At 41.7% G+C, this 13,178-nt stretch overlaps 1 protein-coding gene across 1 annotated transcript; it reads left to right on the forward strand.

Moving 5' to 3' along the window:
- Positions 1-4,735: 4,735 nt before the first annotated feature.
- On the forward strand, positions 4,736-7,001 carry LOC129437819 (immunoglobulin kappa light chain-like). Its single transcript, XM_055196144.2, has 4 exons — positions 4,736-4,859; positions 4,983-5,327; positions 5,627-5,962; positions 6,076-7,001. The coding sequence occupies exons 1-4, from the start codon at positions 4,823-4,825 to the stop codon at positions 6,231-6,233; spliced, it is 876 nt and encodes a 291-aa protein (XP_055052119.1). The 5' UTR covers positions 4,736-4,822; the 3' UTR covers positions 6,234-7,001.
- The last annotated feature ends 6,177 nt before the right edge of the window (positions 7,002-13,178 follow it).

A 13,178-nucleotide genomic window follows, 5' to 3' on the forward strand; every position in this document is an offset into this window, starting at 1 on the left:
AGCACTCTCGACTGTGTTATTTGTGATAATGCGGTCGAGCAAACTACGGTGATTTCATTATTCACCGAGCCAGGCATCTTTATAGGCTCATTGCATCGCTTTTATAAGCTATGTTCAATCAGAGTGATACGCATCTCGTGCTTAAACCACCAAGGTACAGACATATTCCCCCGTTACGACGGGCATGTAGAGATTGCATCTGTGAGACACAACCTACATGCCTTATGACACGTTGACACGAGCAGCTAGGACCCCTTTCGCGAGGCGTCCTTATGCAAAGTCTGATCTATCCCTGTCTGGTGACGGCGAAAAGTCTAAACCCTCGTGAATTGTGGTGTGGAACACTTTTCTCCTCACTATAGAGGCTCGTGCACGGCGGCTCTCTCCCCCTACGCTAATATCTATATGGCGGCGATAACAGTGAACCACGCTTTTACGGCCGACCATTCTATTTAATTCACAAGCTTGTCACTTCTCAGATGTGGATGGTCCCCGAGGCGCAGCGCTCTGGAACTGTCCAAGGTCCTGAATGACAGATACGTCTGACATACATTAGACGATCAGCTGTTCGTCTGCGTCACAGATCACTCACTAGCGCACCTGTCAACAGAACACAGGTTATTTATGGATCGTTGAAGTTATCACCTCCCTTAACAAGTGATGCTCACTCGTGGTTAAACCTACTCCATGTGTGGATTAGCTGTGTTATCTGTGTTAGCTGTGTTATCCTGTCAGAACACATACACACTGTTGTTGTTCATCTGTGTTCACGGTCACGGTGCGTTGGGTACCCACCGTTACGTTCATCAATCATATCTGTACACATTCACAGCGCGTTCTGTGCAATGATTTATCTATACGCATTCACGGTGCACTGAAGGGTTCACCTGTGTGCGCACAATTTATTATCAGGACACATGACGGCGCGCTCTAGGATCTTGCCGGCCTGTGCACTATAACACTCTGATTCATCTATATGCATTCATGATGCAATTTATTGTCAATACACATTTACAGCGCGCTTGGGAAGCTCACCGACCTGTGCACTATCATTACTTATATGCATCCCCGGTGCGCTCGAGGGCTCACCTGGGTTTACACTATTGTGGTATCTGTATAATCCCACGTTACACGAACCGTTCTGCCGCATATTATAGTCAGATTGGCCATTCGTGAGCTTCACAGATCACTCACTAAGTCTGCCGTTTACTAACAGTGGCTATTTAGATGGATCGTTGAAGCCATCGCACTGGCTCACGCCTCGCTGAATGAGCTATGTCCTGATGATGTTAGAGCCCACTCTGCGCAAAGTTAGCATCATCATGGGCTTGGTTTACAGGAGTATCTATTCTTGATATCTGCAACGCAGCCGGCTGGTATTCGCAACTGACGCAATGCGAAGTGAACCGCATTGAAAGGGAACGCTTAGGTTACTCACGTAACCCCGGTTCCCTGAAATAACGGGAACCAGCATTGCAAAGTTGGCCGTGCTACAAACGCCTACGCAGCGAGCTTCATTCGGCTAAGCGCTTCAGTCGAATGCAAGTGAGTTATGGCGCTCTTTTTCTGACTATTATAGGGCATAGTCCCGCCCCTTTCGCGGGCTCGAACGCCATAGGTCTGTAATTTTTACAGACGTTCACCAATAGGCTTTAATCGCAGAGTAAACAAGAGTTTCCGGGAGTTTTCAGGGAACCGGGGTTACGTGAGTAACCTAAGCGTTTACAGGTTTGGTTTGTTTTGGTTTCATTCTCCCAGTGTTATTCTGTATTACTTTGTTTATGTTATTATATATTATTGTTATTGTTTATTGTTTATGTTATTATTTGTTATTAAAGTCATCGGCATTTGGATCCACTGCCTCCGCCTGCCTTATCCACAAAACATTACAGACACATTATCAGTTTTCGTTATTATTGCACATGATGTTAAACACACATAATATGCCACAAACTCTTTATGATGAATTCCATTGCACATATCTTCCAGATTTTTTCAAAACATTTTAATATACAAGTAAACCAAGAATTTAATGTATATATTTTTTCAATATTCAAGCTGTATACATTTCATTAAAGTGTTATAAACAGATTACAGTACAGTATTCTGAGTGAGATCAATGTTGCAGAAAACAAAAATGGTACCTTTCGTATTCAGGAAAGGTGGACGCTTTTCTCTGTAGACTGTAAAGTACTTTTTGAAGTTTACACTGTTAAAAATACCATTTAAAATGAGATGCTTTCCTGATCTTTTGACAAAAAATTGATTAATCTTTGTCTGTCATTCTGAAATCAGATAAAAATAATTCTCAATAATATAATATTAAACACTCAATTGTCACATGTCGTCTTGTATTAACTTCACCTGTTATCGTTTGTCCTAATTACTTTACTTTCACCTGTACCTGTTAAGCTCCCTCATTACTCTGTGTATTTGAAGAGTTTGGTTCCAAAACGCAATAAATCCATTTTGACAAATTTCGGTAAAAACGTGTTTTCTATACCAAGAAAGTGACAAGATGAAAACCACTATTTTTTGTTACAAACTTTCACATTGCATCTTTAGGTTATAAAAACATAAAAAAATCAAATCCATAACTTGATTTTCAAAGATTTATTATAAAAGCGAATTATTTTTTCCACAAAATGCAATAAATCCATGACAAGTTTTTTTCAAAATGCTATAAATCTATTCAATCAATGTATAAATATGCATTCATCTTTGCCATGATATATTCATATATGACTAGTGGTATACACTTATAAAAAGAAACATTAATGGCATTAATCAAACACTTAATTTGCAACTGTCATTGCTGGGGTTATACTTGACGCCGTCGCTTAACATTTTTCAAAGCGATCCGCTGTAAATGGTCCTGCTCGATTTTCGTTGACTTTGAGTAAAATAATGGAAGGTTTTCATAAGATCCCCTGGGGTCAATGTGTTAGAATCAAAAAAACTTCACAGATGCTGTCGGGAGAACAAGCACCCATCTCCCGAGTGCCTCCTGTGTAAGTTATTGGATGTTTATGACTTACAATCTTTCCCGTCACAGAAAACAACCACAGGTTTATCAATGCCATTAAAGTATTATTTTGCTTTTGTTTGTTTGTTGATCAGGAAGTACAAAGTAGATGAGGAAAACTAGGATTCCGTGTACTCAACGCGCCGCGTTTGTTTACATTGCGTGGAATGGTGCGCTGTAATATGTGGAGTGGATTTATTGCGTTCTGTAGAAAAGCATGGGTGGCGTATATCGCGTTTTGGGAAAAAGATAGAAAGATGACAGAATAACACTGCGGATATTGGATTTTGCGTAAAATTAGGATTTTACTTTTAAATACTGACCTTATATAATACTGATTTTGGCAGTAACTAATTTTTTTATGGTGTTTATCGCATTTTGGAACCGAACTCTTCATTTATACTCCCTGTTCTGTTCATCCTTTTTCGTTTATTGTCTAATGCGTATGCCATTTATGTAATGTTGATCATCAGTAAACCTAAATGTTATTCCTATTCTTGACTCCTCGCCTTCCTTACAGTGGATACGTGACATCAATATAATTAATAATATTAATAACATTTTAAATCATGTTAATATAATTAAATGTTAAATCAAAATAATTTAATTGAGTAGTAATTATTGTATAGTGCTAGTTCTTTGTCCAATATACCCAATATTTTAGTTTAAATTTTAATATTTTTTTATCTTTTTGAATGGGTTATTATATTATTAAGGAGTTCATTGCGTAATTCTAACTCAATTTTAATAATAGTATTGCTTGTAATCTGTTCCCACAATTTTGAGTAGATATGGCATATTATTTTTTATAGTGTTTGTACGTCCTTGTGGAGAACGTAAAGCAAAATCACAGGAAGGAAAAAAAACAAATGCAGATAACGTAATTATTATTTTATTCCTTTAATTTCTCCTGGTTTAGCTTGCCTTTGTTTAAAAACCCTTTTTTGTTTATTGAGGAGTGAGTCAGTGCCCTTTCCTTTGGTCATTTCTGTCATGCTCTTGATAGATTTACATTTATTTATGTAGCAGACACTTTAATCTAAAGCGACTTTGAAATGTAGGAGCATTTCAACATGTACTTCTGTTGGTTATGCAGCCAAAAGGTGCACCCATTTCACTGCCTATATATATATATATATATATATATATATATATATATATATATATATATATATATATATATATATATATATATATACACACACAATTTGGCCCGATTATAGTTTTTTGACACTTTTGCCTTTGCACAAACCTTTATTTTGTATATAGCCATCTGCCAGTTTTTGAGCTGGGTCAGATTGAGCTGGAAGCCTTTGCACGAAATGTGCCTTTGATAAAAATCAGGTCACAGTTTTTATTACGATTCACTTTTGGGGTCACATGTTAAATTCCTATCATCATCTATATATGTGGTCAGGAACAATTACTTAGAACTAAAGAAGGTCAGGTTACCACATTACAAGCAGAAAACCACAACCAGAATACTGCCTGAATGTATGCTTTAATTTCTTTGTTTTAGAAATACTTAACCTAGATATAGTTTTTTTATATCTAAATTTGATAATTAATTTTTCATGCATACAGTTATTTTTTATTGTTGCTGCTGATTGTGCTATTTGCTACTGATATTAAAACTATGTGATAATCACCTCTAAAAAAAAAACAGAAGTGAAAATAGGACACATGGTGTACCTTTCTTCAAGTGACATCAAACAGATTATATTGTCTGCTCCCATTTCTCAGGGCATTGATGTTCATCTTCCACCTGATTTTTACTTCAGATAAACAAATTCAGAGATGATTAACATAGTTTGTTTGTTTCTCTTTCCAGTCAGTAAGTAGTCTCTTTATCTTTATATTTCTATTTACTTATGGAAACTGTTGAATTAAACTATATTTGCAATATATTACCTTAACATCATGTGATATAAATGACATTAATTTGCTTTGTTTGTAGGCCTAATTGCAACGCAACTAGATAACAGAACTGTGTTTGCTAAACTTGGAGATACCATTTATATTAGTTGCTTTTACCATAGCCAAATGGCCATGCACTTCTCTTGGTACAAGCATGAACTTGGGCAGAATCCCAGACTTATCCTCACCATTTATAAATATGATCAGAAAGCTACATTTTACCACAATTTCAGGGATAGTTCACGCTTTTCCACGCTGTCTGGTAAAGGTCTGTATCAGTTGGTGATAAGAAATCTTCAGTTCTCAGACTCTGCGATATACTACTGTGGAAGCTCATATTCCAATGTACTGGAATTTATACAGGGGACAGAGTTAATAGTTCAAGGTATGATTGTGGGTCATGTGATTTTCTATAGCAAATTTTCATGCATATGTAAAACATTCATCATAATTAAAATGCAATCCAAGTAGGTTTTCTGTTAGCAAACATATTCAGCAGTAGTATAATGTTAATTGCAATGTCTTTATCTTCTCATACTGTTTTTGATGTTTCTTAAAGATTGCTTGTTCTGGGTAATGTTATTTTGGAACTTCTGATGTTTGACCAAGCTATCGGAAGGTTATTTTATAGCTTTTTTATTAAGGCTGTTTATAACCTATTTTTTTTCTACCTACCATTTGCAGATGTATACAACTATACTGCTATTCAACAACACGCTTTACATCCATTTGACCTTGGAGAGTTAGTAAGTCTGCAGTGCACAGTTCTCAATCAGAGTTGTTTGGGAAACCACAGTGTCTACTGGCTCATACACACATTGGAACCAAGAATTATTAAGGTGCACGGAATAAGTAATGCTCAGTGTGAGTGGAGCTCTGAAGCTGGTTATAGAGAACGTAAATGTGTCTACAGCTTATCAAAAAAGGACCTCAGAATTTCTAAATCAGGAACTCACTACTGTGCTGTTTTTGCATGTGGGGAGATTTTATTTGGTAATAGTACAAGACCACTTTTAACAGGTATGTTAAATTTTTTATTGTTTTTATAACTGTAATTTTTGGTAACTGTAAAAAAAGCAGCATTTTATGATTTTTTTGAAATGTGAAAGTGATACAATATTTTGCCATTTCAGGTGATGATTCCACAGAACTGATTTCTACCATTGTTCTTCTTTCCATTGTAAGAACACTACTGTTTTTAATCGGTATCGCCACAATTACATTGTGGTACTGCATGCATTCCAAAAGAATTGCAAGAGCTAGTTTTTCTCCACAGTGGCAAGATCTTTAAAGAGGGACCTGGTGGACAATAATAAGATAATCTATAGATAATTCATAAAATCCACTTTCAATTCCATCAACTATACTATATATAAATACAACTAATAAATACAATGCATGTGATTGTGTAAATCAGCTTGCTACATGTGTCATTATTTGAAAAGGCAAAGGCATACATTTTGTTACTTGAAATATAAAAAAATAAATACATTTCAAATGTATAAAAATGTGTCTCAAAATTACATATAAAAGTTACCAATTATAGAAAATACTATGTGTCTATATTTTATGCCAAAAAATTAGTGTGATTGCCTCATTAATGTAAAATATCCTTTAAGGAGAGTGCACTTATTTTAAGTGATCTTTACAATTTACTGAATTTATACTTTTAATTGTCAATAGCACAAAACAATAACTTTGTAATTACTATGTAAAACAACATGTAATAACTGAAATTGCCAGTTATAAATTACACAATGTTACACCTACTTTTTGTTTATAGTAGGCTTACATTAAATATATTGTGAAAAACATCTGAAAAACAACAGGCTTCCAGCAGAACCTCCATATTGGTAAAAATAAGCTCTATAAGATCTTTATTACATTACAACTCCAGAGAAGTGGATATAAAGAGATTTTAAGTCACCGTGAACATCATGAACTCTTAGAAAGAATGTGTTAATTTTTTAAACATCTTTTTGTGTTAAACCTTTAACACATTGTGTGTCATTTTCTGTTGATTTTGTGTTAAAATAAAACACAAAATGTGTTGTTTCAAAATAACACAGAGATGGGTGGATTCTGGGACAACGCATTTGTAATGTTCTCAGTAAAAAGATTGTTCTGAATGCGCTGTACGTAGACAGTAGTACAATGGATAGACGGCACTATGCTAAGTGCGCATGTTATGAAGAGTTTTCAGTAAATGGAACATTGGTTTAAACACACAACATTCATGTTTGTGTCTTAATAAACTGAAACATCACAGCATTTACAGTAGTGTGTTGTCCCAGAACCAACACTAATGTGTTGTTTTAACGCATCTTTGCAGGTATATACTGTAAGTAATTGTTTCTGGTGTTTCAGCCAGAACCATAAATACATTTGCATATCCTCTTCATGTTGGAGGACTTTTAACATTATCCATTGTTGTGTTTAAAGAAATACTGCCCTTTACAGTATTTTTGGACGCAAACCGTCTCAGTTACGTATGTAACCTACGTTCCCTGAAGGAAGGGAACGGAGACGTCACGTCGTGACCGATGAATTGGGAACTCGCTTAGAGAGACCAATCTACTTCGAGTAACTACTAAAATGCCAATGAACTTGGCATTGAGGTATTTGCCGGCGCCGCCCCGCCAGGTGCGTATATAGGCAGCAGGTGCAAATATGGAAATTAGCTTCTTTTCGCTAAGAAAGCCGGAAAGTGCGACCGGCCCTAAACAGCAGGGAGCAGCCCTGTGGCGATGGGACGTGACGTCTCCGTTCCCTTCCTTTAGGGAACGTGGGTTACATACGTAACCGAGACGTTCCCATTCAGTCGGTCACTACGACGTCATCGTGACCGACGAATTGGGAATCCCTACCAAAACGCCACTGAGGGCTAACCTCTTCCACCTCTCCGGTTCCACTTAAGGAAAAGGAGAATTATGTTTTAAGGCAGAAGGCCGGGCACTAGATATTCCTTTAACCCCACAGTAGTGCCAGTGATTGGGAAGCGCCCTATCTGAGCGGGATAGGAACGCTGCGGAAGCCACCGCCCTGGGCTGATGGTGGGCGAAAGTCAACTGTAGTTGAGGTAATAGACAGCCGTGGCTGTGTAAGCAAAGCAGTGCTCTGCTGAGGGAAACGTGGGCTAGTAGGATTAACCCCACGGAAAAATACCCACAAAGGAACCAGGTGGGACGCAATGTGGATGCCAGAGCCAAACACATGTTCGCAAGGATGCAGCTAGTGAGAGGCTGACAGCGGATGCTCCGCGACATCAGGCTGCCAGGGCAGCGGAGGAGAGTCAATCAAACCATTACGCATTTTGACTGGATGGCCTTCCATACTGACAGTTATTGTGTAGCGTCAGTCGGAGGCTACAAGCCGACATGCGAGCCGGTGCTCAGTGATCTCCCAGATGAGGAGAGAACGTGAGAGGAGACCGGCTCGACACGAACACTGTAAAACCTAATGAACGTGTTAGGTGTCGCCCAACCAGCAGCTTTGCAGATGTCTGTTAGCGAGGAACCACGAGCGAGTGCCCAAGATGAGCCAACACTACTTGTAGAGTGAGCTCTCAATTTAAATGGACAAGGAATGCCCTGCAGATTACAAGCAAGGGCGATAGTATCAACTATCCAATGAGACATCCTCTGCTTAGTGACAGCTTTCACTCTCTGCTGACCACCGTAACAAACAAAGAGCTGGTCTGAGGTCCTGAGGCTTTGTGTGCGATCCACGTAGAGGCGCAGTGCGCGTACGGGACATAATAAAGCCATGTTTGGGTCTGCCTCCTCCGGGGGCAGCGCTTGCAAGCTCACCACCTGATCTCTGAAGGGAGTGGTGGAAACTATGGGCACGTAGCCTGGTCTGGGTCTGAGTGTTACGCTTGAGACAGCAGGACCAAACTGAAGGCACGAATCGTCGATGGAGAATGCATGGAGGTCACCTACCCTCTTAACGGAGGCCAATGCGAGCAGGGTCAGAGTTTTCATTGACTAAAATTTCAGACTCACAGACTGCAAAGGCTCGAACCGGGGTCCCTGCAGGGCTTTCAGCACCATGGACAGGTCCCAAGGAGGAATAGAGGGATGACGCGAAGGATGCAGCATTCGTGCGCCTCTTAGAATCTAATAATTAAATTGTGCTGGCCAACCGATCTGCTGTTTATTAAAGAGTGATTTGCAGATATAGTGGCGACGTCAACTTTAATGGTGGAGGGTGACAGCCTACCATCTAACCGGTGTTGAAGGTATGTAAGCACGACATTCATTGCGAAGAGCACCAATCGACGAAAAGGTTCCATTTAAGCGTGTACGCATGTCTAGTAGACGGCGCTCGCGCTGCGGCGATGGTGTTAGATACCGCTTGCGATAAATCACCTAAACCTTGTGCGCGCTCAACGACCATACATGGAGATCCCACAGGTCGGGGCGCGGGTGCCATAATGTGCCCCCTCAGGGGAATTCGCCAGGGAGGGGCTGTCGCGAGTAGCATCAGTTCTGGAAACCAATTCGTGGTCGTCTAGTAAGGTTCGACCAGTAGAAGGCTCTCTTCGTCCTGCCTGACCTTGCACAAAGTCTGTGCGATAAGCTCACTGGAGGGAATGCGTATTGCGCATCCCCCGCGGCCAGCTGTGTGCCAACGCATTCACGCCGAGGCTGCCCTCGGTTAGTGATTAAAATAGGCGACAATGGGTATCGTCCCGTGTCGGACGCATCTGGGTGAAGATGCCGTGAGACCTGGCTCATGAACACACCGGCCCTGAGAAACGCGGGGTCTGACCACGGGGGGAATGTTAGGCGACACGCAGGTGTAATGGTTACACGATGGATGCCAGCGTGCCACGCTCTCCTCGGGACTCGATCGTGAAGCCAACGTTGAAGCTGTCTCATATGAAGCAGCCCGAGTGGTGTCACAGCCGTAGCTGCTGCCATATGTCCCAGGAGCTTCTGAAATTGTTTCAGAGGGACCGCGTTCTTCCCTCGGAATGAACCGAGCCAAGTCAGAATCGACTGGACGCGCGCTTCTGTTAAACGCGCCGATAAATCGATCGAGTCTGCCCCATGCTGAGAAAAGAGATCCTCTGCGTGGGGCAGAGTTTGCTCTTTTCCCAGTTGACCCAAAGACCCAAACGGGCGAGATGCCGAAGCGTTAAGTCTCTGTGTTCGCAAAGCGACCGCCGAGAACGCGGAATTATAAGCCAATCGTCGAGGTAAGCCAATATGCGAACACCGCTCTCTCAGGGGTTTTAACGCTCCTTCTACTACTTTCGTGAATACACGGGGAGAGAGAGACAGTCCGAATGGTAGAACTTTGTATTGGTATGCCCGCCCCTCGAACGCAAAGCGAAGAAACGGCCTGTGGCGAGGGAGAATGGACACATGAAGTACGTGTCTTTCAGATCTATCGCTGCAAACCAATCTTGGGGGCGTATTGACTGAAATATCAGTTTCGGGGTTAACATTCTGAAGGATCGTTTTTGGAGAGTCCGGTTCAGAACGCGCAAATCCAAGATCGGTCATAACCCACCGCCCTTTTTTGGAACTATGAAATACAGGCTGTAAAGCCTGAGCTCATCTCGGCTGGAGGGGCCAGCTCGATCGCATCCTTCGCCAGGAGGACATCGAGTTCTGCACGCAGTACATGTGCATCGGACGCTTTCACTGTAGTGAAATGAATGCCCGAGAATTTGGGTGTGTGCCGGTTGAATTGAATTTCGTAGCCGAGGCGGATCATGCGTAATAACCAACGGGACGGGACCAGCTGAAGCCAAGCCCCCAGAGACCGTGCGAGTGGAATTAGTGGCACTACCGGAGAGCTCACGGTGGGGCAGCTGAGCGGAACAGGTGTGACTGCCGGTGCGTGCGCTAACTACAGTGTGTGGTGTGACACTGACCTGAGCCCGCTGAGGGTGATGGTTGTCTGGTCTCCTGAGTGAAGAGTGCAGACTCCGGTGAGTGTGATGGTCTCTGGTCTCCTGCGCGGAGAGCGCAGACTCCGGAAAACACCCGTTGGCGATAGAGGAGGAGGAGGGTGAGCTGGTGTGTGCCCGCTCACGGCTCTCTCAATCCTCAGGAGACCTGAAGAGGGAAGAGGAATGCACTCTTAGTGTGGTCTGTGGGTACCGGTTGGCAGAACAGCAGAATGAAACCAAGGATTTTCCACCCGGCCCTCCACCGGGGGAAGGAGCGGTGTGTTCACCGTCTCCCGAAGAGTGATCCCATCCGATTCCAGGTCTCCCGGATTCCAGGACCGCTTGGACCTTTCTTACCTCCATAGGTGGCAGGCTGAGCGGGCAGGGCGGGCTTGTCACAGTGGGTTCCTCAGCGCTGCCTAGAGCACAATAATAGCCTTGACATGCGCCCTCTGCAAGGAGCAGGCTGAGGTGGCAGCGTAGATGAACCGGAAGGGGGCACCTGGCTTCCGATCTCAGGATCAAACTCGGGGTGTGCAACCCAGCACGAAGGGGGAAGCAGATCCGAGTCAGCCTCAGAGACAGACTGCCCACCTCCAATGCAGCAACATGTATGGGGGGACCAACAGATACCGGCAGTCTCGTAGAACACGAGCCAACCGTTCTCCATTGGAACCGCTGCTGCAGATCAGCACTGAGAGCCAGAGGTCAACCGAAGGGGCGGGGCGTTCCTGGAGGAACGTAACCCATCTCCGCATATCCGTGAGGGCATGCTCTCGCAGTGAAAACATGAACCCTCCACAAACGCCGTCTCAGCGTGCTGAACGCCCACCACGAGAGACGGAGATTGTGAACATCTTTGAACCCATACATTTGCCGCATCCGGAACTGCACAGACGAAAAGACGCACCCCGCCGTGAAACGAGAGAATGGCTGTCTTTAAAAAGACGCAAATTCCACCCGTGCTGCTCTTTTAAAGGAGAAACACTCTTAGCTGTGCTGAGTTGATGAAGCGCGCAGGGAGAGGCAATGCACACACTCAGACTCAAGTTCAAACTGAGGTGAAGATCCGCGAGCTTCCACTGCAAAGGCCGGAATCCTCAATCAACTACGAGCCAGCAGCGTCTTCCCGAGCAGGTGAGAGCGCTTCTCGATAGCAGTAGATCTGCCGGCTTTCGAAGCGAAAATAGCTAATTTCCATATTTGCACCTGCGGCTTATATACGCACCTGGCGGGGCGGCGCCGGCATTATGCAAATACCTCAATGCCAAGTTCATTGGCGTTTTAGTAGTTACTCGAAGTAGATTGGTCTCTCTAAGCAAGTTCCCAATTCGTCGGTCATGACGTGATGTCGTAGTGACCGACTGAAAGTGAACATACTTTTCCTAAAGTGAAAAAATCTGTCAACTGATGTTTGCATGGTCTTATAGTTTTATAGAGTTTACATTTGCAATTAAAAACATGTGTTAATTTTTTTTACACATTTGTTTGTTATGCTATTTAACACATTGTTTCATTTGAACACCTCATGTTGTGTTGATTTTGTGTTAAAATAAATAAATGTGACAAGTTGTGTTAAGAGTAAGAAAATGTGTTGTTACAATAATAACACAGAGATGTGTCTAATTTGGAACAACCCATTTATTGTGTTGTCCTAAAAATAACACAGATTTTGTTGTTTTTAACATTCATGAGTTCAGATGCTTTTATTAAAAAATAAATGTATAATCCAAAGTGATCTCATGAGAATACGTGTGTATTTTTACGTTCCACATGTACATTTACTTACGCTTTCATACACACTAAAATGTCTCAGTTACAACTGTAACCATGGTTCGCTGATGGAGGGAATAGGACATTGTGTCGATGATGACAGTAGGGGTGTGCATGCTGGGTTGGGAATACTGCATCAAAATGTATTTTAAAATAAAATAATAAATACATTCGTTTTAAGTGTATCAAAATAAACTACAAAATACAGCAGTCACAAAATAAACTATTGTATTTTTGTATTTTAGAAATATTAAAAAATACACAAGGGAGCATATATTTTTTTTTGCAAACCTTCCATTAGTTGGACTATTTGATCTAATGCTTTACATTACATTGACTCTGACTGAGTCATTCAAAAATCTGACATATGCAACCGGTAACGAAGGGCCTTCTTAGCATTAGCAACAGTAACAAACACTGTTGGCACCTGTATTCACAGCAAGTAGTTTATAACTAATGAATCATTTAATTGTTATCATAAATATAATAATATATTGTGTGTCAGGCAGTCATTCATGTATTGGTATGCAAACCAAAATATCATGATCTACTAAACAG

Source organism: Misgurnus anguillicaudatus, chromosome 21 (genome assembly GCF_027580225.2).
Source record: "Misgurnus anguillicaudatus chromosome 21, ASM2758022v2, whole genome shotgun sequence".
In the NCBI taxonomy this organism is placed as follows: Eukaryota; Metazoa; Chordata; class Actinopteri; order Cypriniformes; family Cobitidae; genus Misgurnus; species Misgurnus anguillicaudatus.

Excerpts from the sequence above, each read along its gene's own strand:
- LOC129437819 (XM_055196144.2), top strand. The coding sequence starts at position 4,823 with ATGATTAACATAGTTTGTTTGTTTCTCTTTCCAGTCA. Across the intron at positions 5,328-5,626 it reads GACAGAGTTAATAGTTCAAG|ATGTATACAACTATACTGCT; the intron begins GTATGATTGTGG and ends TACCATTTGCAG. Across the intron at positions 5,963-6,075 it reads TACAAGACCACTTTTAACAG|GTGATGATTCCACAGAACTG; the intron begins GTATGTTAAATT and ends TTGCCATTTCAG.